General features: G+C 35.7%; 1 protein-coding gene across 1 annotated transcript in view; it reads left to right on the top strand.

The window, feature by feature from the left end:
* The window catches only part of RIPK2 (receptor interacting serine/threonine kinase 2), a 35,037-nt gene extending 11,129 nt beyond the window's left edge, over positions 1-23,908 (top strand). Inside the window, exons 3-11 of the mRNA XM_069600651.1 lie at positions 3,310-3,465; positions 8,462-8,619; positions 9,590-9,639; positions 10,468-10,629; positions 15,339-15,424; positions 18,326-18,409; positions 19,442-19,535; positions 21,442-21,597; positions 22,171-23,908. Of these exons, the coding sequence (XP_069456752.1) occupies positions 3,310-3,465; positions 8,462-8,619; positions 9,590-9,639; positions 10,468-10,629; positions 15,339-15,424; positions 18,326-18,409; positions 19,442-19,535; positions 21,442-21,597; positions 22,171-22,514 (1,290 nt within the window). The 3' untranslated portion in view covers positions 22,515-23,908. The remainder of the gene's footprint in view (positions 1-3,309; positions 3,466-8,461; positions 8,620-9,589; positions 9,640-10,467; positions 10,630-15,338; positions 15,425-18,325; positions 18,410-19,441; positions 19,536-21,441; positions 21,598-22,170) is intronic.
* Positions 23,909-24,414: the final 506 nt, after the last annotated feature.

The following is a 24,414-nucleotide window of genomic DNA, read 5'->3' as shown; positions in this document are numbered from 1 at the left end:
TAACATAATCTGTAAAATCCAGTCACTGAACACTCCTAAATTCCGGTGCATCACAATGTTCTATAAGCACATGAGGGAGCAGGGCTGCCCCTATCACCACTCATGGAGTGACTTCCTCTTTATTTTAGGATGCAGCACATTCTGTTTGTGACGGCACGATCTAAAACAAGGGCAGAGTAAAGTGACTAGTGTCAGTGCGTAAGATTTGTGTAACCAACACAGCAATTAAGATACAAAACACAATTTCCTTTTTTTGAATGAATGTAAGCATAGATCCTAATGTTTTCCTCCCATACCCCAGCACCCCCGTAGATACTCTGGTACCCAAATTTGCAGCCCAATAGAAATTCTAGAGCCTCCTAAGGGGCATTGCTAATTTCTGGAAGGAATCATAAAATACAGGTTGAGCACTCATCTACCTTCTTCCCCAATGGTTGTCTACTTCTTCTGAGTATGTTCATCTTCCTGGGAAGCTGTATTAATATTTAAGTTAGGAAAGCATTTAAGAAAATTCAGATGACTATTACTTGTAAGTACCAGGAAATAAAGGCATTACATTTGTAATGTTTCTATATTATACATGGAATGCCAAAGTAGGAAGTTAAGAAATACCCAGAATAACAGGCAAGGTTGGCCTTGGAATACAAAATGGAGCAGGGCAAAGGCTAAGAGAGTTTTGTCAAAAGAACATGCTGGTCGTAGCAAACAGCCTTTTCCAACAACCCAAGAGACAACTCTACACATGGACATCACCGGATGGTCAATATCAAAAAAAAGATTATGTTCTTTGTGGCCAAGGGTGGAGAAGCTCTATACAGTCAGCCAAACAAGACCTGGAGCTGACTGTGGCACAGATCACGAGCTCCTTATTGCAAGATTCAGACTTAAATTGAAGAAAGTAGGGAAAACCACTAGGCCATTCAGATATAACCTAAATCAAATCCATTATGTTTATACCGTGGAGGTGATAAACAGATTCAAGGGATTAGGTCTGGTAGACAGAGTGCCTGAAGAACTATAAACAGAGGTTCGTAACATTGTACAGGAGGCAATAACAAAGCCATCTCCAAAAGGATGCCGGAAGGCAAAGTGGTTGTCCAAGGAGGCTTTACAAATAGCTGAGGAAGAAGAGAAATGAAAGGCAAGGAAGAAAGGGAAAGATACACCCAACTGAATGTAGAGTTCCAGAGAATAGCAAGGAGAGATAAGAAGGCCTTCTTAAATGAACAATAGAATGGGAAAGACTAGAAATCTCTTCAAGAAAATTGGAGATGTCAAGGGAAACATTTCATGCAAGGATGGCACAATAAAGGACAGAAATGGCAAGGAGCTACCAGAAGCAGAAGAGATTAAGAAGAGGTGGCCAGAGTATACAGAACTACACAAAAAAGATATTAAAGACCTGGATAACCATGATGGTGTGGTCACTCACCTAGAGCCAGACTTGGAGTATGAAATCAAGTGGGCCTTAAGAAGCGTTACTGTGAACAAACCTAGTGGAGGTGATGGAATACCAGCTGAGCTATTTAGAATCCTAAAAGATGATGCTGTTAAAGTGCTGCACTCAATATATCAGCAAATTTGGAAAATGCATAGTGTCTGCAAGACTGGAAAACGTCAGTTTTCATTCCAGTGTCAAAGACGGGCAATGCCAAAGAATGTTCAAACTACCATACAATTGTGCTCATTTCACATGCTAGCAAGGATATGCTCAAAATCCTTCAAGGTTTTTGCAAACTGCTACGTTTTAGCAGTATGTGAACCAAGAGCTTATAAGTGTACAAGCTGTATTTAGTAAAGGAAGAAGAACCAGAAATCAAATTACCAACATTCATTGGATCATGCAGAAAGCAAGGGAATTCCAGAAAAACATCTCTGTTTCATTGACTATGCTAAAGCCTTTCAATGTGTGGATCACAACAAACTGGAAAATTCTTAAAGAGGATGGGAGTCATCAGACCACCTTACCTGTTTCCTGAGAAACCTGTATGTGGGTCAAGAGGCAATATTTGGAACCAACCATGGAAAAACTGACTGGTTCCAAATTGGGAAAGGAGTACAACAACAAAGCTGTATAGTGTCACCCTGCTTATTTAACGTCTATGCAGAGTACATCATGTGAAGTGCTGAGCTGGATGAATCACAAGCTGGAATCAAGATTGCTGGGAGAAAAATCAACAACCTCAGACGTGCGGTTGATATCACCCTAATGGCAGAAAGTGAAGAGGAACTAAAGAGCCTCTTGATGAGAGTTGAAAAGGTGAGTGAAAAAGCTAGCTTGGAACTCAATATTGTAAAAACTAAGATCATGGCATCTGGTCCAATCACTTCATAGCAAATACAAGGGAAAAAAGTAAAAGCAGTGATGGATTTTATTTTCTTGGACTCCAGAACTCACTGTGGACTGTAACTGCAACCATGAAATTGAAAGACACTTACTCCTTGAAAGGAAGGCTATGACAAACTTACCATATTAAAAGGCAGAGACATCACTTTGCTACAAAGGTCCGTGTAATCAGAGCTATGGTTTTTCCAGTAGTCACATAGGGATGTGAGAGTTGGACTATAAGAACGGTGGGCACCGAAGAATTGATGCTTTCGAACTGTGGTGCTGGAGAAGACTCTTGAGAGTCCCTCAGACAGCAAGAAGATCAAGTCAGTAAATCCTAAAAGAAATCAACCCTGAGTACTCATTGGAAGGACCAGTGCTGAAGCTGAAGCTCAAATACTTTGACCATCTGATGGGAAGAGCCAACTCATAGGCAAAGACCCTGATGCCGGGAAAGATTGAAGGCAAAAGAAGGGGGTGGCAGAAGATGAGATGATTAGATAGTATCAACAACTCAGTGGCCATGAATTTGAACACAAACTCTAGGAGATAATAGAAAACAGAGGCAACTGGCATGCTGCAGTCCATGGGATCACAAGTAGTGGGACATGACTTAGCAACTGAACAATAACCTGGAATGAGAAGACATGTCGAGTATAAATATATGTGTCTGGGTTTTACAGATAAAAATAAGCTATCTCAACTGGAGAGAGACCCCATACCATGTAGGACATTGCCAGTATATACTAAAAGGAAATATTAGTACTGTAAAGTCATTATTTTCTCTATAAGGAAAATAAGATCCAAGGATATTAAAGAATGTCAAATAGATACTATATAATAAATTAAGTATATTTTGCCCTATAACTTAGTTATACTAGATATTTAGTTTATACTATTCCTCATGGAATATTTCATTTTCAAAGTGGAAATAAATTTGGCCATTGATTTTGGTTTTATTTATTTTCATATATATGAAGAAAATCGAATATCCTGATGTTCCTTGGCCATTGAGATTTCGTATTCTGCATGAGATTGCTCTAGGTGTAAACTACCTGCACAATATGAATCCTCCTCTACTTCACCATGACCTGAAGACTCAAAACATCTTACTGGACAATGAATTTCATGTTAAGGTAATTACTGTTTTTCAAAAAAGCTTATCTGCATCCTTGTGTTTAATAGTTTTAAAGACTTTTAGTTAATTTTTGTACCTTGCCAATTTAATATCTCTGCCTTTTCTATGGCCCCTAATTCAGTGCCACTTCTTCCTGCTGCAATGGGTTAGTTATTCCTAGACTACGGATATTCATAAAACTACGGTTCAGATACAGAGTCATTATATTCTTAATTTAAATTGTTAAGTATACCTTTATTTGCTTTTTATTTTGAAATTATTAGAGATTCTTAGGTGGTTGCAAAGTAAAGAAGTCTCATGTACCCTTAACCCAGTTTCTGCCAGTGGTTACATCACATATAATTATAGTACCATTTCAAAGCCAGGAATTTGACATTGGTACAGTACACATGTGTAGTTTGTAATTCTGTTTCACTTTATGTGGTGTAAATTTCTGTGACTATTACAGCAGTCAAGATATAGCACTAGTCTATCACAACAAAGATACCACTCACACTATCCCTTTATAGGCATGTTCACCTTCCCTCCATCATCCCTAACCGCTGTCACCCAGTAATCTGCTTTTCTTTTCTATAATTTTGTTGTTTTGACAATGGAATCATACAGGGTATGATATTTTGAGATCAGCTTTGTTTATTTAGCGTAAGGCCTTTGAGATCCATTGGAGTCTTTGCTTGTGTTGAGTTGTTTTCTTTTTCACTGGTGAATAATATTCCATGGTGTGGGTGTACTAGAGTTGTTTAACCATTCACTTATTGAGAGAGATTTGGTATTTTTAGCCTTTGGCAGTTAAAATAAAGCTCCATTGAATAGTCCTATACAACTTTTTGAACAAACGTAAGTTTTTATTCCTCTGAGATAAATGCCCAAGAGTTTTAACTGCATGGTCATATGGTAAAGTATGTTTAGGTTTTTAAGAAGCTGCCTATTTTCTGCAGTGGCTGCACCATTATACATTTCACCAGCAATGTATGAAAGACACAGCTTTTCTGCACCCTCACCAGCATTTGGTTTTATCACAGTTTTTATTCTGGCATTCTAACCATTACAGTGCTCAAATCAGAGCTACGCAACATGGTGCTAAAAACCTCCCTTCAGGTCAAGTTCAGGCCTTTTATTAATTAGAACTTTTGGAGAATAAGCATTCATTTTGTTTGGCATACTCCTAAAAGAACTGTTAGCCCATTTTTCTCCTTTTTTTTCATACAAGTGTTACAAAAGTCCTTCTTTGACTGCTTTCCTAAGTGTCCTTGTCACCATGTCCAACTTTATACTGCTTACCACACAACAGAGCGAGTAAATCAACAGATGAGGTGTTGGGGCAAGGGATAGCTACCTTATTTGAAAAGCCAGTAGATCAAGAAAATGGTGGATTAGTGTCCCAAAGAACCACCACACCCAAGCTAGAACAGGCTTTTGCTTTTATACTAAAATGCGAGAGGGTGTGGATGGTGGTGGCAAGTTTCTTGGGACCTTTTGTGTTTGCAGCTCTCCTTATGGGTCAGGTCATGATGTTCATACAGACCGTCAACAAATACTATTTTCTGTTCTGCACCGTGGAGGTATTTGCTAGTATTCTAACTAAACCTGAAATATATGTAAAATGAACTGAGACTTGTACTATATAAATTTTTCAACTTCCTTGGACCTTATTTCCTTCATCTCAGTCCAGAAACCATTCTTGATAGAGAAGACCCAAGCAAAGTAATAGGTGATGACGATCCCTAATTTCTCTGTTTCATTGATGAGTAGGGTACCCATGGTATTTATTTGACATGAATAGAATTTAAAATAGTTTGGCTTTGTGTGTTTTTTTTTAATTTTTGTTACTTTTAGCACATACAAAACTGTGATCTTTCTAATACAGTTCTTATAAATTAGTGACACTCTTTTATATGTATCCTGTGTGTCTCTACTTTTTGTTTTATAAATGTCCCTTAAAAGTAAGAGTTTCAGTGACTCATGAATAATTAGGTTATCCTATCTACCTGTCTTCTTGAAAGGGCCATTTAAATGAAATACAAAAATTCTCTTGAAGTACTTAATGAGATTAAATGGAACCTCACACCTTGTTAGTTTCTTGGTTTTTTTTTTTAAGTAAATTTTCTCACTATAATGATAATCAGAAACATATTAATAGTATCTAAAATAAAAATCTTTACCACTAGTTAAGATCAATCAAGACTCTTCTACTTTAAAAAGAACATGTTCAACTTGTTGGTCTGCTGGTCAGCATCTATTAGTACACCTTAAATACAAATGAACCCATGACAGGCTTGTGTGAAGGAAGCATTTATATGCACCATGTCCGGTTTCTCTCCTGTTGTCAGTCCTGTGTGGAAACCAGAATGCTTGGAGGTTCTTCCTCATAGCTTCTTACTAATGATAACTTCATAGTTTTAAAGAGACAGACAGTATTATGTAAATGAAAATAACTATTCTGGTAGGGTGGTAAGATTAGTGATGATTTTTATGAGCAAAGTGTTTTAATTTCCTCTGATTTAAAAAAAAAATTTTAACTGAAGTATAGTTGATTTACAGTATTATATTTTAGTTATACAGCAAAGTGATTCAATTTTATATATTTTTCAGATTATTTGCCTTTATAGGTTATTATAAGATACTGAATATAGTTTTCTGTGCTATGTGATAAATTCTTGTTGCGTTAAAAGATCCTTTACCTTTAAAATGTATGTTAAGATCTTGTGTAGAAATGAAAAGCTCCTATTCTCTGTCTTCATTGTTGAATGACAAATATTTCAGGATCCTCAAGAAACCATAGAACTTGTATCCCTCTCATATTCTTCACTTTTTCTCTTCTTTGGAAGATCCAGATTTAATGAATCATGTCTTTTGTATATGATGTTTGTGATAGAGAAGGGGAAGAAATGTAGTTCCATGTGAAAACCAAACTAAATTGACTGATAAAGGGAATTCTGATTAATTCTTCTAGATAAGGTTTCAAAACACAAATGTGAAGTAAAAGGAGCACATAAAGAAACTAAGAATGCATTTTCTGCGTGCTCTATTCACAGCAGTGCTTAGCCCAGTAGTCTGCAGTTTATGGTTCAGGTATAAGAGCCTATTGCTGTGCAGTCACTAAGTTGTGTTGGACTCTCTGCGACCCCATGGACTGCAGCACGCCAGGCTCCTCTGTCCTCCACTAACTGCCAGAGTTTGCTCAAATTCATGGCCATTGAGTAGGCGATGCTGTCTAATTTCCTTCTCCTTTGGCCTTCAGTCTTTCCCAGCATCAAAGTCTTTTCCAGTGAGTCACCTCTTCCCATCAGGTGGTCCAAGTATTTAAGCTTCAGCTTCAGCATCAGTCTTTCCAGTGAATATTGAGGGTTGAGTTCTTTTAGGATTGATTGATTTGACTTCCTTGCAATCCAAGGGACTCTCAAGCATCTTCTCCAGCACCACAATTTGAAAACATTAATTCTTTGGCACTCAGCCTTCTTTGCCTTCTCATAGTAATGTTTATTATCCTAGCCAGTGTTGTAACTAGAGCACTGTTTTTGCTTTTAGAGGATAAGTGAGAGGAATAAGAGTTTGTAGTAGCAATTAAGAGTAACTGGGATACAGTTGCCCAGAGTCTTAATACTACCTAAAAGTTTAGATTAAAGACCTTCAAACTGCATTCTGTGTTGTTGGTGTTGTATGAATAAGAGTAAGCTTTAGAGGTTTATTCCTGTGTATAAAACAATAATACTAACACATGGTTCACCCATTATGTGTCAAATACGGTTCTGAGTGGGGCTTCCCTGGTAGCTCAGTGGTAAAGAATCTGCCTCTAATGCAGAAGACTTGGGTTCAATCCCTGGGTTGGGAAGATCCCCTGGAGAAGGAAATGGTAACCCACTGCAGTATTTTTGCTGGGAAGTCCCCTGGACAGAGGAGCCTGGCAGGGTGCAGTCCATGGGATTGTAAAAGAGTTGGACAACTTAGTGACTAAATAACATCTTGCACTGCCTTTAGAAATCAGTCCAGTTTAGCTCTTCATGTCGTGGCACCATTTTTTCTCTTGGTCTTTTCTAATTTTTTTTCTTAAGTTTACCCTTTCATTATGGTAATATATGAAAGATTTGTATAGTCCTCCATCCCTTTTTGGAGTGGGGCTATAATTTTTTAACCTCAAATACATCTAAACACTAAAGAAATTATTTCTTCTGTTAAAACTTGTAAGTATTTTAAGAGTTAAACGATTGAAACACAAAAGGTATGGTGGATGGAGCTCATTCCACTCTGTCAACTCCTAAATGGCACAGTGTAAGGTCTAAGTAATTTAAATTAAATGTCTTCAAAGCTTTCCTTATACTTTTTTGTTCATTAAACATTGTTTCTGTTCTTATATTTTTGTCTCCATTTTTAAAAATATTAGAACATTTTAGATAGCTACAAAATATTGTGTAGTATCTGCACAAAATTTTCAAGTAAAGTAAACTATAAAGGACATGTCAAAAGTACAGAATGTCTGTCGCTGACAATTCTTTAGGTACCACTTGGCATGGACATGAATATGTTATATTTCTAACTACACTATTGTCAACAGATATTCTTTTTGTGGTAAGCAAAAATCATATAATAATGAGTTATACTTTATGGAATTTTGCTTATTTCAAAATATAAAAGTACTATTTTAAGCACATATAAAGAAGAATATATACACAGTGATGGTCATATTAGATATGAGTAGTTTAGCAGTTTTGTGAGGTATAGGTAAATTTTGAAAGCACATGATGTAAACCTACTTGTCACAAAAAGTAAAGTGGATGTACTCATTCCATTCTTTTATTCTAAACGCAAAAAGTATTCCTGTTTAATTTTTCAAATCTTAGTTTCTTTTAAAACTTGTGATATTATGCTGAACTCTCAGTCAGTTTGTGTTGCTTATATGTGTATATATAGCATTTATTCTGGTCTCATGTCTAAACACAGTAAATATAAAGAAAGGCAAACAATTCCTGGAGTTAAATTACTCTTTTCCCTTCCAGATTGCAGATTTCGGTTTATCAAAATGGCGTATGATGTCCCTTTCACAATCACGAAGTAGTAAGTCTGCACCAGAAGGAGGGACGATTGTCTATATGCCACCTGAAAACTATGAGCCCGGACAGAAAGCAAGGGCTTCTGTCAAGCATGATATATATAGGTACAGTATGTTACTTTTCCTCAGAGTTCACTTTGCCTAAAGTGAAGCGAAGTCACGAAGTCGTGTCTGACTGTTTGCGACCCCATGGACTGTAGCCCACCAGGCTCCTCTGTGCATGGGATTTTCCAGGCAAGAGTACTGGAGTGGGTTGCCGTTTCCTTCTCCACAAGATTAATCAATCAGAGTTTTACAGCTACATTTTTTTTTTTTTGAAGCTACAGTTTAAAAGTATGATTCTTACGCTTCTCTCATAGGTGTGGTGAAAATAAATTAGAGGCAGTGGTTAATATTCTTCAAATTAAAAATACCTTGCTTTAAGGAACTCCCTGGCACCTTAGTGATTAAGATTTCGCTACCATGACCCAGGTTTAATCCCTGGTCAGGAAACAGATCTCACAAGTTGTGCAGAGCAGCCAAAAAAATAAAAATAAAAACATATAAAAATAAAGGTGCCTCGCTTTAAGCTACTTTTACATTCTTAAAAAAATATTAAAACTTGTCTATTATTCTATTAATTTGTAATATTCAAGGGCTTTTATCATATGTGACCTTGAGAGAGGGAGGGAAAAGTGTGAATAACATTTAACTTTACCAAAGGAGACAGTACTCACACCAGAAAAAAGTCAGTAGAATAGGGCTACATGAGACAGTCTTTTTTTTACTCTTTATTTTGTGTGAGTAATAAAATCATGTAATTAAAGGACATAGTATTAATGAATCATCCACAAGTTATCCTTGCCTATTACTTTGTTTTTATTGTACTAATTTCCTAATTTTTCAAATTGAATCATTTTCCTTTCAAAGTAAAACTATATAAATATTCAGCATCTTGGTTCTATATAGTGATTCTTTAAGCAGCATTTCACTACATTATTATTTTCAAAAATGGTATCTCCACTGTCAGCTTTTAAAATCAGTACTATTTAGTTTATTATGCATAGTTACTATATGTATATTTTATCTTAAACAGCTATGCAATTATTACATGGGAAGTCTTATCCAGAAAACAGCCTTTTGAAGGTAAGTGTACTTTGACTTCCTTATTAAATTGACATCATGTTGGTAAATCACACTCAGAACTATCTAAATAAAGATCACCTATTTTAAATCCATCTACTATTCATTTTGTGGAAAGCACACTAGAAAAACATAACAGTTTATCAAGGTGAATCCCATGTATATTGGAAGATACTGAATTGGGATCAGAAAAATATAGATTTGTTTTGTTCTGATAGTAATTAACTCCATTATTAAGCTGCTGAATCCCTTAAGTCCTCATTTTTTTCATCTGCAAAATAAGAATTTTGAATTCTTCTAAGGTTCATTCCAACTATAAAATTCTTTATATGAAAATTTAATTAGTGCTCCTTTAAAGACCAGCAGACATTGAAGAATAATTTTCACATTTTCTGATAATGTTGTCTGTTTCTTTGAGGTTCGTTTAGGTCAGTTTGCTGTGTAACAACCTTAGAATCTCAGTAGCTAACAAGCTAAACATTTATAATATTTCTTATTCACACTAGATGATTAGTTGCTGTGACTTCTCGGCTCTGCTAGTTCTACTCAGCTCTGCTGAGCTCTGCTTTGCTCTGCTGTCTTCATATTCCATTGGCCAAATCAAATCACGTGGCCAAGCCCAGAATTAAAGAGGTGAAGCTATAAACTCCTCCTGTAAGTCTGGGAATAGCTGGGATATAAATATTCCTTTGACAGAAAGGGAGGTAATGAATTATACCTAAGATTTTTAAGATTCTCTGATTTTCATTTGGTTGAGCTTAGAATGTAATTAATATGTTAGATCATAATATATTTCTAATGAATGAAATATATTTTCATTTGTTTTGACAGACGTCACCAATCCTTTGCAGATTATGTATAGTGTGTCACAAGGATATCGACCTGACACTAATGAAGAAAATTTGCCACTTGATATACCTCATCGAGCACTTATGATCTCTCTAATAGAAAGTGGGTGGGCGCAAAATCCAGATGAAAGACCGTCTTTCTTAAGTAAGTGTACAGTTTTAATCTGGACCTTTTGAATTGCAAAAATACCGAATATGCTGTAAATAAAGTATTACTTGAACAGTCACACAAGTTAGATGATGAAGTCAAAAAATTTGTTGTTGTTGTTTTTTTTTATTTAGTTGTTAGATGATGAAATTGAAATGGTAAGGAGAGACTGTTGGCTATCATAAAAAGATTAGAAGGTTATTCCAAATACAGGTTTTCAGAGAAAGAACATGATAAATTTAAGTTTAGGAGCTATTTGCTACTGTGTAAAAAAATTGATCAGAGAAGGGCAAGAGTAGAATCTCTAGACCAATCCTGGAAATCAAAAAATCAGATAGAATTAGAGGTAGAATGGATCATCACCTAAATGTAAACATAGAAAATCTTCATGACCTCGGATTGAGCCAAGAGCTCTTATATATAACATCAAAAACAAGATCTATTAAAAAAATTTTGATAATTTCAAAAAAATTGAAAAATTTTACACTTCAAAAGATGCTACAGAAAATGAAAAGACAAGCTATAGACTGGGAATCTTCTTTCCAGCTAGAAAAAAAATTAAATATACTTTGCATTCAAAACTTATGTCTAGTGCTTATCCGCATTGTGCTCAAAATCAAAATTTGCTGTAATAATGGATTAGCATGTTCTCTCTTATTTCCAAGCACCATTTAATAGGAGATATATATATATATATATCTTTTGTCCCCAGTGCCATTTTCAAACTGTAATTTCTTCTCCATTCCCTAAGGATTCTGGCTCTTCTGAAGATCATGCCATTAGTCAAAACTTACTTTACTTCTCGCCAGCAAGAATACTGGAGTGGGTAGCCATTCCCTTCTCCAGGGGATCTTCCCCACCCAGGGATCAAACCCTGGTCTCCTGCATTGCAGTATGATTCTTTGGGTCAGGAAGATCCCCTGGAGAAGGGAGTGGCTACCCACTGCAGTATTCTGGCCTGGAGAATTCCATGGACACAGGAGCCTGGTGGGCTACAGTCCGTAGGGTCGCAAAGAGTTGGACACAGTTGAGCAACTAATAGTTTTTTCTCTTCTCTAGGACTAAGACTAATACTCACTTAACTTCTCTGCAAACTTCCTAGCTTTTCCCTATTGTTTATTGAAAACACTGGCTTCGGGCTTAGTGACTTCTACGTCCTGCATTGGTCAGTGCTGCTGAATATTTGAGAGGAATGTTCTGCAGATCTCTGGAGTTCTCTCTACGTGTACTACTTCTCTTTCCTACAGTGTCCCATAAACTCTCTCTGCTTTGGTCTACCCTAACTCTAATCCCTGTGTCTTCAGCTTTGAGGTTCCACCAGGCCTCACCTTATTTGCCTATCCCTGTAGTATAGCTGGAAACTCTCAAGGCAGGATGCTTGGGCAGTCAGGCTGTGGTAGAGCTCACCTCAGTTATTTCTCTTCACTCAGAGATCACTGTCCCTTTTTGTTGCCTGATACCTAGTGTCTTAATAACCACTGTTTCATGCATTTTGTCTGACTGTTGGATATTTAAGACAGGAGGATGAATTGGTCCTTGTTGCTTCATCTTGTCCAGAAATCGAATTCATTGGTTTTTCTTTAATAGCTAAAACTGAACTCTAAACACTACTTAGCATTCTGTTATGTTTTCAAATACATTCTCGTAGATCACCTATTCTTAAGTTGTAGTACAGGGACCCTGGAGGTGGGGTTGGTCCCTGAGACTTATAAAGGATTCACAAAATCAAAACTTTTTCAAACTAATAAATACTAAGGTATTATTTTCCCTTTTCACGCTCATCCTCTGGAAAAATAGTTTCCAGAGACTGAATGAGGTGTGATGATGTCATTGGGATAATGTAATGTATTTTCATATACTCTGATGTTTTAAAATGTTCTCAGTTTTAATGTCTAATGTAGTAAATGTCAGTAGACACTATCAATATACACAAAAGCTCTTTGGGATAATTTTGAAGTTCTGAGACCCAAAAGTTTGAAAATTACTGTCCTAGATAATCATCTTGAACTACTGTAGGAGATGCGTAAGTTCCATACTTTATGTTCCCAAAGTGGAGATGAAATCGTGTTTCAGTCTCCAAGAAGAGGAGCATGGGAGGAACATTTCCAGCTTCTGTCTGCCCCTCAACACTCCTGCTCATCCGTTAATTTTGGAGAAAAACTAAGCATACTTAGCTAATCCATTCTCCGTTTTGTCCTGCTTTTGAAGTTAGGTTGTCTAAAAGATGCATACATTTTTCTGCTTCCCCGTATGGAAGCAGGTGAGGCCTGTAGCTGAGTGAGTAAAACTCAGTTGAAGGGGCAAAACATTACTAGTAAGCCTATATGCTACAGATCTGAAAAGGGATATAATTCCATTTAGTTTTATCTGTAGTAAGGGTGTTATTTTGATCACCACCTGTCATAATTGTGTAGCTTTTCTTAATAGATTCTGAACTCAGGAAGAGAAGACAGAGGTAATCCATATTGTACCTTATCTTCCCTTCTTAAGCTTCCTACACCTCATGTTCCATGTTTCTTTTGAGCACTGAGAAAATAGAAACCATGAGAGAGAACTCCCTCATAGTCCCACTACCAGATCCATCAATTTAGTTGTACTTGACCTGTCTTCCTGCTTCTCTCTTTTACAGTGGAAAGAAAAGTGTCCTTATACAGCTCTCAGCGGTGTTTCTTCGTCTCTGGATGCCATCTCTTCCTCTCTGCAGCAGTCTGTTCCTTAACATTCTCTCTCTGCTCTTGCATTGCCAGTCTCTGCCTGTGCACTGGATCCTTCGTCTGTCATACAGATCTGTTATACTATTAGATCCTACCTTTATATAGGACAGAAATTCTTGACCCCCTATCATCCTTCAGCTACCACCGAATTTTTCCACTTGAATTTGGATCTAAACACTTGGTAGGAATTGTCCATACTTGTTGTCTCTACTTCTTCCCTTCTAATTTATTTATTAACAGCCTTACAGCAGTCTTCTGTTTCATATTGCCACTAAAGCTGTGTTTGTTCAAGTTACCAAGGAAAGCAGTGTTGAAATACTGATTATCTCAGCCTCTCAATAGTAGTTTTGGCTGACTCCTTCCCTCCTTGAAACTTTCCCCTTGATAGCTTCCAAGGCACAAGAGATCATGCTTCCCTCCCTGTTATCATCTCTTCCTCTCTCTTTTTTTCTTCCTCTGCTCAGTTTCTAACTGTTGAAAATGGCTTAGAGCTAAATATGGGTTCTTTTTTTTTTTTTTAATTATCTTTTTTTTTTTAATTATCTTTTTTTTTTTTTTTAGTTTTTTATTTTTTAAATTTTAAAATCTTTAATTCTTACATGCATTCCCAAACATGAACCCCCCTCCCACCTCCCTCCCCATAACATCTTTCTGGGTCATCCCCATGCACCAGCCCCAAGCATGCTGCACTTTCTCCCTTAGACAGTGCAGTCCAAACCGTGGCTTTTATACCGTCTCTACCTTCTTGATGCTCAGTTTTATTTCTGGAGCCCTGACCTCTCACTTGAGCAGCATGTCTGTATGCCACTGTAGTAATAGCAGAATTATGATGTTTCTCCTTGTTGGCTATTATTAACCATGCTGCTGTGACTGTTCATATGCACATGTGTATGTGAACATGTGTTTTCATTTCTCTGACCTATGAGTGCAATTGCTTGATTGTGTGGTAAATTTGTCCTTCATTTTAAAGAGATCACCAAGCTGTTTTCCAAAGCAACTGCATCGTGATACGTTCCTGCCAGCAACGTGGGAGGTTTTCCTTTTCTCTGCCTCATTGTCAGTACTTGTTATTTTGTCTTTTTTATTACATCTATTTTAGTGAGTATGGAGTGATGCCTCACTGTAGTTTTAGTTTGCATCTCCTAATGTCTAATGGTGTTTAAGCATATTTTCATGTGCTTTTTAGCTATTTGTATGTCCCCTTTGCTAAAATTCAATCCTTTTCTCATTTTTAAATTGGGTTATTTGTCTTAAGTTGTTAGAGTTCTTTTTCTATTCTAGATATAAGTTCTTTACCAGATCCATGATAGGTAAAAGTGTTCTCCTAGTCTGGGGCTTGTCTTTTCATTTTTCTTAATTGCATTGTTTTTCCTAATGCATCATTTTTCTTAATGTAAATGTTTCAACATTTTTGAAGTCCAGTTATCAAAGATATTTTATGGATCCTGTTTCTGATACCATATCCTAGGAATTATTTGCCTAACTCAAGGCAATGAAGATTTCCACTTATATTTATATTTAGGTGCATAGTCCGTGTATGCATGCTAAGTCACTTCAGTCACGTCCCACTCTTTGCAACCGCATGGTATGTAGCCCACCAGGCTCCTCTGTCCATGGTGCATAGTCCATTTCAAGTTAATTCTGTGTATGTTGTGTGGTAAGAGTCTAAAATCTGTTTTCCTGTGGGTATCCAACATTTGTTGAAAAGACTGTCCTTTCCTTGTTGAATTATCTTAGCAACTTTGTCAAAAAATAATTGACCATACTTGCAAAAGCTTATTTTTAGACTCAATTATATTCCGTTGATCTGTCTTTATTTAGATATATCTATCTTTATGCCTATAATAAACATTTTGGCAGTAAACATTCTAATGATTTTGAATGTCGTCAGTTTGGGAAAAAATTGACTTAAGGCCTTATCACTTAATATTAGCATTTATGTTTTTCATTTTAATGGTTATAAGCAACCTGAGCTCTTTTTTTCTCATTTAGAATGTTTAATAGAACTTGAACCAGTTTTGAGAACATTTGAAGAGATAACTTTTCTTGAAGCTGTTATTCAGCTAAAGAAAACAAAGGTAAATTATCATATGAAATGTTAGAAATGTAAAACTTTAAATCATGGAGACTTTTAGTTTAGTTCTTTTTTAGAGGTTACAGTACTGAGGCAGTAGAATTTATTAGAGAATATGAATGCGGTCTTAAATCTGTCACCAAAGAACTTCTCCATTTTATTCAAACAGCCACCTCCAGATTTCCAAGACATTTTCAGACCTCCCATATATCACATGTAAATTTGAAATGTGCAATGAGTGCCTGAATTGTGTATAATTATTACCCTAAATTACCACAGTTGTTGTTGTTTAATCTGTGTTTATTTCCCAAAAGTTTTGATACATACACAGTAAAAGATGCCTGGATTATTGTACTTATCTTTATTCAGGTTTCTTGGGTTTTTCAGATGTTTATTGCCAAATTAAGCTATAGAATTTTTATTAATAATTGAGACCAAAATGTGAATGTTTTATTGCTTGTGTGTTTTTTTTTTTGTTTTCCCACTCAGACACTCCATTGTGCATGGACCAAAGTAGCAGTTGATATGAATTACCTAGAATGGTTGTCTCATTTACTCATTCTGGCTCTTGTAAATCAGAACAACTGAAGGGACCTATTACTGCAGGGTTTTCTTGCTGTTATCAAAAATTGTTTAAAAAGCAACTACAGTTGTTTGGGGACAAAGTCAGCTTAGTTTAACACTTGCTGGGTTTCCCACTAAATGACATTGCTTGCCTCTTGCAGTTTGTGGATCTGTTAACGTAATTTTGGTTTAAAAGGAAAGGGCATAAAGGATAACCATAAAATTTTGGTTTAAAAGGAAAGTACATAAAGGAAACAACTGCCCTCACTCAAACTTAAAAAAATGTTGGCAATATTAGTGCCTGAATGTTTTGAGGAACTGTGTTTTAATATTTTGATAAATTTTAATTGACTTCCCTGCTTCTGAGTAGATGGTCTTTTCCAGAACATTCCAGTCTTTCCACTTCTCAGTAGAAACAAACTTCTGATAATATTTCTTTTTGCTTTGTCTTTTCAGTTCCCTTTTCTCTCCTTACAACTTGCTGCTCTTCTGCCAAGCAAAGGTGGATAGAAGGATCTGTTTTCTTGTACCTTTCCTACAACCTTGATTATAAGAAACTGAACTGGAAGAGAAGCAGTTCAGTTCCTTTTTTGTCCCCAACCAACTTAAATACTAGGATCTGTGTTTAAAACTGTTAATTTAGGGGGAGAGATTTTTGCTTCTTAAATAAAGTAATTTAAAGTGTATATTTTTCAAATACTTGAATATCATTTAATAATAGCATTACTGTCTTTAGTCAGTGTTTTTAAGTTGCGGTATTGTTTTCACTCAGAGTTGTTTTAGTTACGCTTTTCTTTTTTTGGAATCTTTGTATCAATTCTGTAAAACTCTTAGGGAAAGAATATCATCTCCATTTTATAGACAAAATAACTGAGGTATAGGGAAGTAAGTCACATAACACTCTACACAGCTAGCTAATGGCAGGGCCAAGAATCGAATACAGATTTAATAAGATAATAAGATTTTTCATAAAGAAATTTCTGAAAATATCACCATTTGGGGTGAGTTGTTTTGTTTGAATTTCGTACATTTTTTCATTTTTTCTTTGAACTGGCTCCTATAATACATGTTTTCATGGATAGCATCTCTTATATCTTCAATAGTAAAAACTGAATCAAAGTTTTTTCTTCATATTTCATTGTATTTCTTTCTAGGGTCTGACTCATAAATAATTTTAATTAACTGATCATTTATGAAAAATGATGTTTGTAATTAATGATATTGCATAATCAGAAGTATTTTAATAAATTTAAAAGCACAGAAAAGATTTATATAACAGAAATGGATCTAAAGATGAATTTAAACAGTTCATATAAAAATCTGCTATGGACTGCTATCGACTGCTATGTGCAAAATACTGTCAGATAGATTATGTACACAGATGAATAGTAGTTTTTTTCTCTTAAAAGTTCTTAGATGTGTTACAGAGCAGACAGTTGTTAAGTGTGAATAATGAAGGGCTGGGTATGGATCCCACCAATTTCTAAAGTTCTGTAGAGCAGCTGATATTATGTTGGTTTGGGGAAGAAAAACAGACTGATGGGTTTGTTTTTAAATCACTCAATAGTGATGGCAGCTAATCCAAACCTGGCTTAAAGAGACAGGAGTGAATCACTAAATGATTTTAGTACAAAGGCGTAGCAATTAAACAAATCATCTGCTTATTAATGGATATCATTTATCAAATGCTTACAAAGTAATTTTAGGGCCTCTGCATATATTACTTCTAATCCTTGCTGCAGTAATCCACAAAAATAGTTTACAGATAAGTAAACCAAGATTAAGTCTCATGCCCTGAATCAGACAGAGTTCCTGGCATTCTGATCAGATCTGATTGGCCCCCATCTTTCTGTTAGGTCACTATGCCTCCTTTACTTAGTCCAGCCCTCAACTTCTTATCATTAAAATAGAAATAATAATAGTACTTAGAATCATGGTGCCTAAAATATAGTAAATGCTTAATAATTATGGATAGATAGATATACACACAAATTGAAATATATAAAGTACTTAGATTGAACTAGGTACTTTATTATCTCAATCTCTGGAATGATCCTGCATGTAAATATCATTCCATTTTAAAGGATGAATTTGTTCAAGGTAACCAGGTAATATGAGACAGAATTCAAAGCATATATCTCTAAAGTTATTTCCCCTATTCTACACTATCTCTACCTTTATGTTAGATATTATATTCTCAACTGATTGAGCTTTTTTTTCCATTGATTTTGCATAAACATATAAAATATGTTAAGTAGATTATATTTTACTCATATAACCTTCTAATCGCCTCTAATTCAAACACATGTATGATGTATGTATGTATGTATTTCGGTTACAGAATGCTTCAAGAACTGTTCACTTAAGTGACAAGAAGAAAAGGGAGTTATCTCTGAACATACCTGTAAATTCTGGTCCACAGGAGGTAAAAAAAAAAAAAATTATGCTAATTAAATTCAAAATGTGAGAAGAATATGAAAAATCATTTAGTCTGTCTCGGTCTTTTATAGATGAGAAGCTCAAGTCCAGGGAGGTTTTAGGATTTTAAGATGGCAGTCTCCAGTTTGGTTCATCTCATCAAATCCCAGTCCTCACTTCTTTCTGAGGCATTGAATTCTGTCCCTGTCATCATTTTATGTGAAGACTGGTTTCCCAGGGTAGTACATCGCAAATCACTGATACACTTCTGCCACTATAAGCTGTACTACCTGCCTTGTTCTTAACTTCTTACAATGACTGGATAAAGGGAAAATGCTATTTATGTGGCTATTCAAATAGAAGGATTTCTTTAGTAGCATTTATTCAGAATTATTTCATATTAATCATTTCTTTTAGGAATATATATGTTCTCTATACAGATTCAGAAAAGTAATAATACCTTCAAAATGAACCGTAAAACACAGTATATAGTCTTTACATATGCTGTCTCTTGGATCTTTGAGCCCATACATGCACGCTTTTAGATAGGTATACAGAAAGAACCTGAGGACCAGATTATTTAAATGACTTGTCAAAGGTTAGGCAGTAATTCCACAACACAGCTAGGATTGGAGCCAAGTTCAATATTACTTCTTCCATGAATTTCTGCTCCTCCGTGTTGAAGGAGCCTGAGGCTTGAGAATAGGCATTTGATCTGAATCAGTATCAGGTAATCAGAGTTACAGATCTCTTGTTGTTCATCAGTTGGACAGTCTGTGAGATTATATACAAAATATTGAAAAAATAATGGTTTCTAATATATTTAACTATTGCCCCACCCACTCAATTGACCTGATAAATCAAGTTCACTTTGCTTTTTATTTCATATATGTGTTTAATTTTGTAAAGTATAATTTGTGTTAGTCTTGAGTCTTTGTTTATAATAAGCCAAAAGCAAGACCTGTTTAGAAATTAAAGCTGTATAACTTTTTAAATAATTTTGCATTAACATAAATAATTTATCTTCTATTTATTTTAGGAATCATGTGGATCCTCTCAGCTCCATAAAACTAGTGGTTCTCCTGGAACCTCAGTGTCCCTGTCAACTCCTCAAGACGATGACTTTTTATCTGGTGTGTATATTTTTCAGTCAGTTATTACTTACAAGTTTTCAATTTTCTTTCAAGATCATATTCTTGCAGGTAGTCATGGTTCGTATGGAACATGTCTTTCGTTTGCATTCATAACTTATTTTTTAAAAGTGACAGTCTGAAGATGTAAAAATAGTAATGGGATGTTAAATACATTTAAGTATAAAAAGCATTCTGTTAGACACTACAGAAATATTTTTTTTAATATCTTATAAGAAAGAACAAAAATATTTCTAAGTCACCATAGTATTAGATAAAAAGCAATATACTGTATGAGATATAGGGATGTAGAGCTATGGTAGTATAGTGGAAAAGTAACATTTTTTACAAAGTACTTTCACAACAACCTTGTGAGGGAGATATTCCTCATTTTACAGATTCTTAAGATCAAGACTGCTGGATCACATAGTTAGTAACTGGCAAATCCAAGATTTGAACCCAGGTCTTTTTGATAAATATTTTCATGTCACTCTACTACACCATGTTGTCATCACGAAGAAATTATTTCTGGCTGAAAGTTGGATCTGTAGTTATAAAGGATGGGCATTCCGGGCAAAAGGAGCTACATAGAGGCAAAGAAGCAAGAAAACCCAGAGAACAGTGAGTAGTTGGGTCTAGCTGGCGAAGACGGTGAATGAAAGGTCATCAAAGATGAGGAGGGTGGAGTCGTCAGGACGAATTCTAATACTAGGCTAAGCCATTTGGACTCATTTGCTTGAGTAGGAAACAACTATTGCAAATTTTTGAACAAGGGTGTGTGTGACATGATAAACTTTTTTGCTTTAGAAAGATTCATCCTGGCTGGAATATGTAGGATATTTTGGAAGGGAAAGGAGATTCGAGGTGGGGAGCCCAGTTAGGAGACTGCTGCTGCTGCTGCATCGCTTCAGTCGTGTCCGACTCTGTGCCACCCTGTAGACAGCAGCCCACTAGGCTCCCCCATCCCTGGGATTCTCCACACTGGAGTGGGCTGCCATTTCCTTCAATGCAGAAAAGTGAAAGTGAAGTCGCTCGGTTGTGCCCAACTCTTGGCGACCCCATGGCCTTCAGCCTACCAGGCTCCTCCGTCCATGGGATTTTCCAGGCAAGAGTACTGGAGTGGGGTGCCATCGCCTTCTCTGAGTTAGGAGTCTATTGGTCTATTAATGTACTCCATGAGAAATTATGAAACCTTCTCCAGAGTATAAGAAGCGGAGAACGGTGTGAGAAACATTACAGAGGACACACTGATAGGACTATAGCTTTTCACTTGTAGGAGGGAATAGAGAAAAAAAAAGATGAACATAAAGCTAAAGCTTTGAACAAGTTTAGTTGGAAGAACATTGGTGCTATTAACAGAAATAGGAGTTGAAATGAGTTTTAGAGCTAAGATGAATAATTTTTTTTAACTTTTTACAGTTTGAGGTGAACATGTAAACACAGGCACATATGAGGGTTATATCCTGTTGAAAATCCAAGACTTAAGGTTCAGTGAAGACAGAAAATTCAATTACATGGATTTGGGAAGAGAGGTGACCATTGAGACGTTGATGTTTAATAAGATTGCCAAAGGAAATTGGCAAGACATATATATAAATTCACCAGACACGTTTGAAGTACGGAAGGGGGAAGATGACACAAAAGGAAAAATATGATACGATATAAAGAAGTAAAATCCTATGATTTATAATTTATATAGGACAGACAAGCACAGACAGAAATATGGTTTAAAAAAATTCATCATAAACCTTTTTGATCTAAAAACTATTTACTTGTGAGTTAGGTTTATGGATGAGCTTATGCAATGAAAATGAAAAGACAATTAAATTCCACCCTCTGTGTGATCCAGACATTCATATTTTAGCTAATAGGAATATTCTACCCCTAATGGAGATGTTGTGTTTTATAGGAAAAACTGAAGATTTCTCTGCGCTGTGTCCGTGTTCAGTGATTCACAGTCAGGACAGAGACATCTGTGTGGATCATCGGGCAGCGTTCTGTAACCACAGGACTGCCCCATGCTCTTCAGCAATAGTGAATCCTCTCTCAGTTGAGGGAAACTCAGGTAAATCCGTGCTGTGAAACGCTTTGTAAATGATGCCGTTTACCTCACAACTGTGCTATCCCAACTGTATATTCAATAGATACACTATTTAATGTTCAGTATTCTTCAGTATGTTATATATGTACTGTAAATAGGGAAGCACTCCCAATCCCTGAAGACAAGAATGTTAACATGTAAACACAGGCCTAAATGGTATTCCATGAACATCTATCTAGGGAGGGAGGGCTCAGAGGAGGTGTGACTTAATATGTCACTAAAGTTAATATATTTTTATTTATCAAATATTCAATATCCTTTATGTTTAAAAAAAAAATCTGAAAAAAAGTTACCTTTGCCTCCATGACCTACAAAGAGTAAAACTGCAGTGCATTTTCTTGGAGGGGAAGGGAGGAGATAACCCAAATATCAGATTTGTTCCTGAAAATTAATAGCATCCTTCAAAATAGTGCTGTTCCATATTAGCATAATTACAGAAAAATTAGATTTTATGTCTTATTATTTTGTTTATCATCTGATTTTACTCATAGCTATGTATCTGTCCCCACTTTTTTACCTGTCATTGCTTTTCTACAGGGCGATTTCAGCCTGGTATAGCCCAACAGTGGATCCAGAGTAAAAGGGAAGACATTGTGAGCCAGATGACTGAAGCCTGCCTTAACCAATCTCTAGACGCCCTCCTGTCCAGAGACTTGATAATGAAGGAGGACTATGAACTCATTAGTACCAAACCTACAAGGACCTCAAAAGTCAGACAGTTACTAGATATCACTGACATTCAAGGAGAAGAATTTGCCAGAGTGATAGTACAAAAGTTGAAAGATAATAAGCAAATGGGTCTTCAGCCTTACCCAGAAATACTTGTGCTTTCTCAATCACCATCTTTAAATTTCTTTCACAATAAAAGCCATAAAAAGTAACTCCTTCCAAGAAAAGAAGTCAGTGTATAAACAAGTAATTTATATTTTTTTTTTGCCTTGATAAAGTTGTTTTCATGAGATTCATTTGAGTATTTAAAACTTTAATGCAGTTTCTTCTTCAGATAAATATTAGTTTCCTTCCATGATATTATAGTATTTTTTTTAATTAATACAGTAGAAAGTTTGTGTTTTGCTGCACAGTTCAATTTTTATCTTTGGTTAATTAAAATATTTTTTCAATTAATAATTATATGTTTCTTATACAAAGTAATGTTTTCAGGTTCCACGTGTTTCTCATGGAAACCATTTTCACATACACTTTCTTTGTGGATTATTTGTTGTTTGAGATGCTTGGCTTTTTGAAGTGTACCCCTTAGACTTAAATCAGAGGTAGTATAGCATTCTTATCCTACAGTCTTGGGTTCCAGTCCTCTTCAGAGTTGTTCATTAAGCTCTGTTATCCACATTACACATTTAAATGTTATTTATTGACCTCTTTAAAAGATTGTTTCAAAGATAAAGGAGTACAGCGTATAAAGAAAAACAATCCTTCAGCATGTGCTTTACTCCTGTTTCTAGCCTGAACTAACAACCAAGATAACAGCCAAAATTAACAGATTGATATGTATCATTCTATCGCTTTCTTCCTGTTCATATTTGAAATATATGCTCATTTGGGGAAGGATTGTTTCTTAATATTATCATTGTTATAACACATCATACTTCAACCTGATTTTTGCATTTAGTACATCATGTGAAGCCTTCCAGATCACATTCAAGCTTAATTAATAAGTTTTGATTGCTATATAATATTACTAGAGCTATTTTTTTTTCATTTTCTTGTTCAAATCAATGATATATACAGTGTGAGGTGTTTTGCTTTTTTTTTTTTGGTTAATGGGTTATGTCACTAAGGTGAAAACTAATAAGGAATAATAGCCCTTTTCTGAAAATGTTTATTAGCAATGTCAGCAAAAAGTGTGATATAAGATAAATTTGAAAGGACAAACTTTGAAGTTGGGCTATACAGTATGACCCACGGTTTGAAAAAAGTAAAATCAGTAGATGTCATTGAGGCAATTAAATGTTTTATTAAAATAGGTATTAGTCTCCATTTTGGAGCTGGGCCTCTGGTGCCTCATTACTATGTCTCTGAGAAATATGGCAGTTACTAGGGAAAGGCAGAAACCACGCATATGAGCTATCTTTTATTATATCTTATTTTTAAAGTGTCTGGATAAAGATTTAATTTGGGAAATGAGGGAGAAAATCATTTGGAGGTTTTCCCCTTTATACAGTTTTTTTATTATTTTGAATCTTGATGGCTTCAAATTAACTTTTATCCCAGTTTAATGATGTGGTATCTGGATTGATAAAGTGAACTTCGCCCTGGGTTTTTCTTTTTGTTTGTTTTTTGTTTTTCATTTTCTGCCCAGATCTATAAACTCAAGATTTCCAGTCTGTATGCTTAGGACTACGTGCGTATCAGCCACTTTCTTCCCTAACTTAATATATGGGAAGCACAGATACAGTCGTCCATTTCAGCTCTGCAGACTTTTTCTGCATGAGTAATAACAACGTATTGACGAAGATGGTGATGACAAGGATCAAGATGAATCTACAGTGAGCTCTCAGTACCTAGTAGAATTGTTGCAGTCTCAGCAGCCAGTTTCCATTATACTAATACCTGATAATGCAGTGATGTTTAGGGGAAGGTGCCACAGGGTATTCTGAGTCTGACCTGTCGGTATAGCACAGGGCCTGGCACACACGCTGTCTGAATATCTCCTTAGTGAATGTCACTGAAATGAAAGCTGGAGAAGAGAGAAGGAAGAGGTTTCCTTGAAATCACACTTCCAAGATGTAATGCGAATACAGCTGGTAGTGGATGAGATTGCTT

The sequence above is a fragment of the Ovis canadensis genome, chromosome 9, assembly GCF_042477335.2.
Source record: "Ovis canadensis isolate MfBH-ARS-UI-01 breed Bighorn chromosome 9, ARS-UI_OviCan_v2, whole genome shotgun sequence".
In the NCBI taxonomy this organism is placed as follows: domain Eukaryota; kingdom Metazoa; phylum Chordata; class Mammalia; order Artiodactyla; family Bovidae; genus Ovis; species Ovis canadensis.
This window is presented reverse-complemented; position numbering and strand designations above follow the sequence as displayed.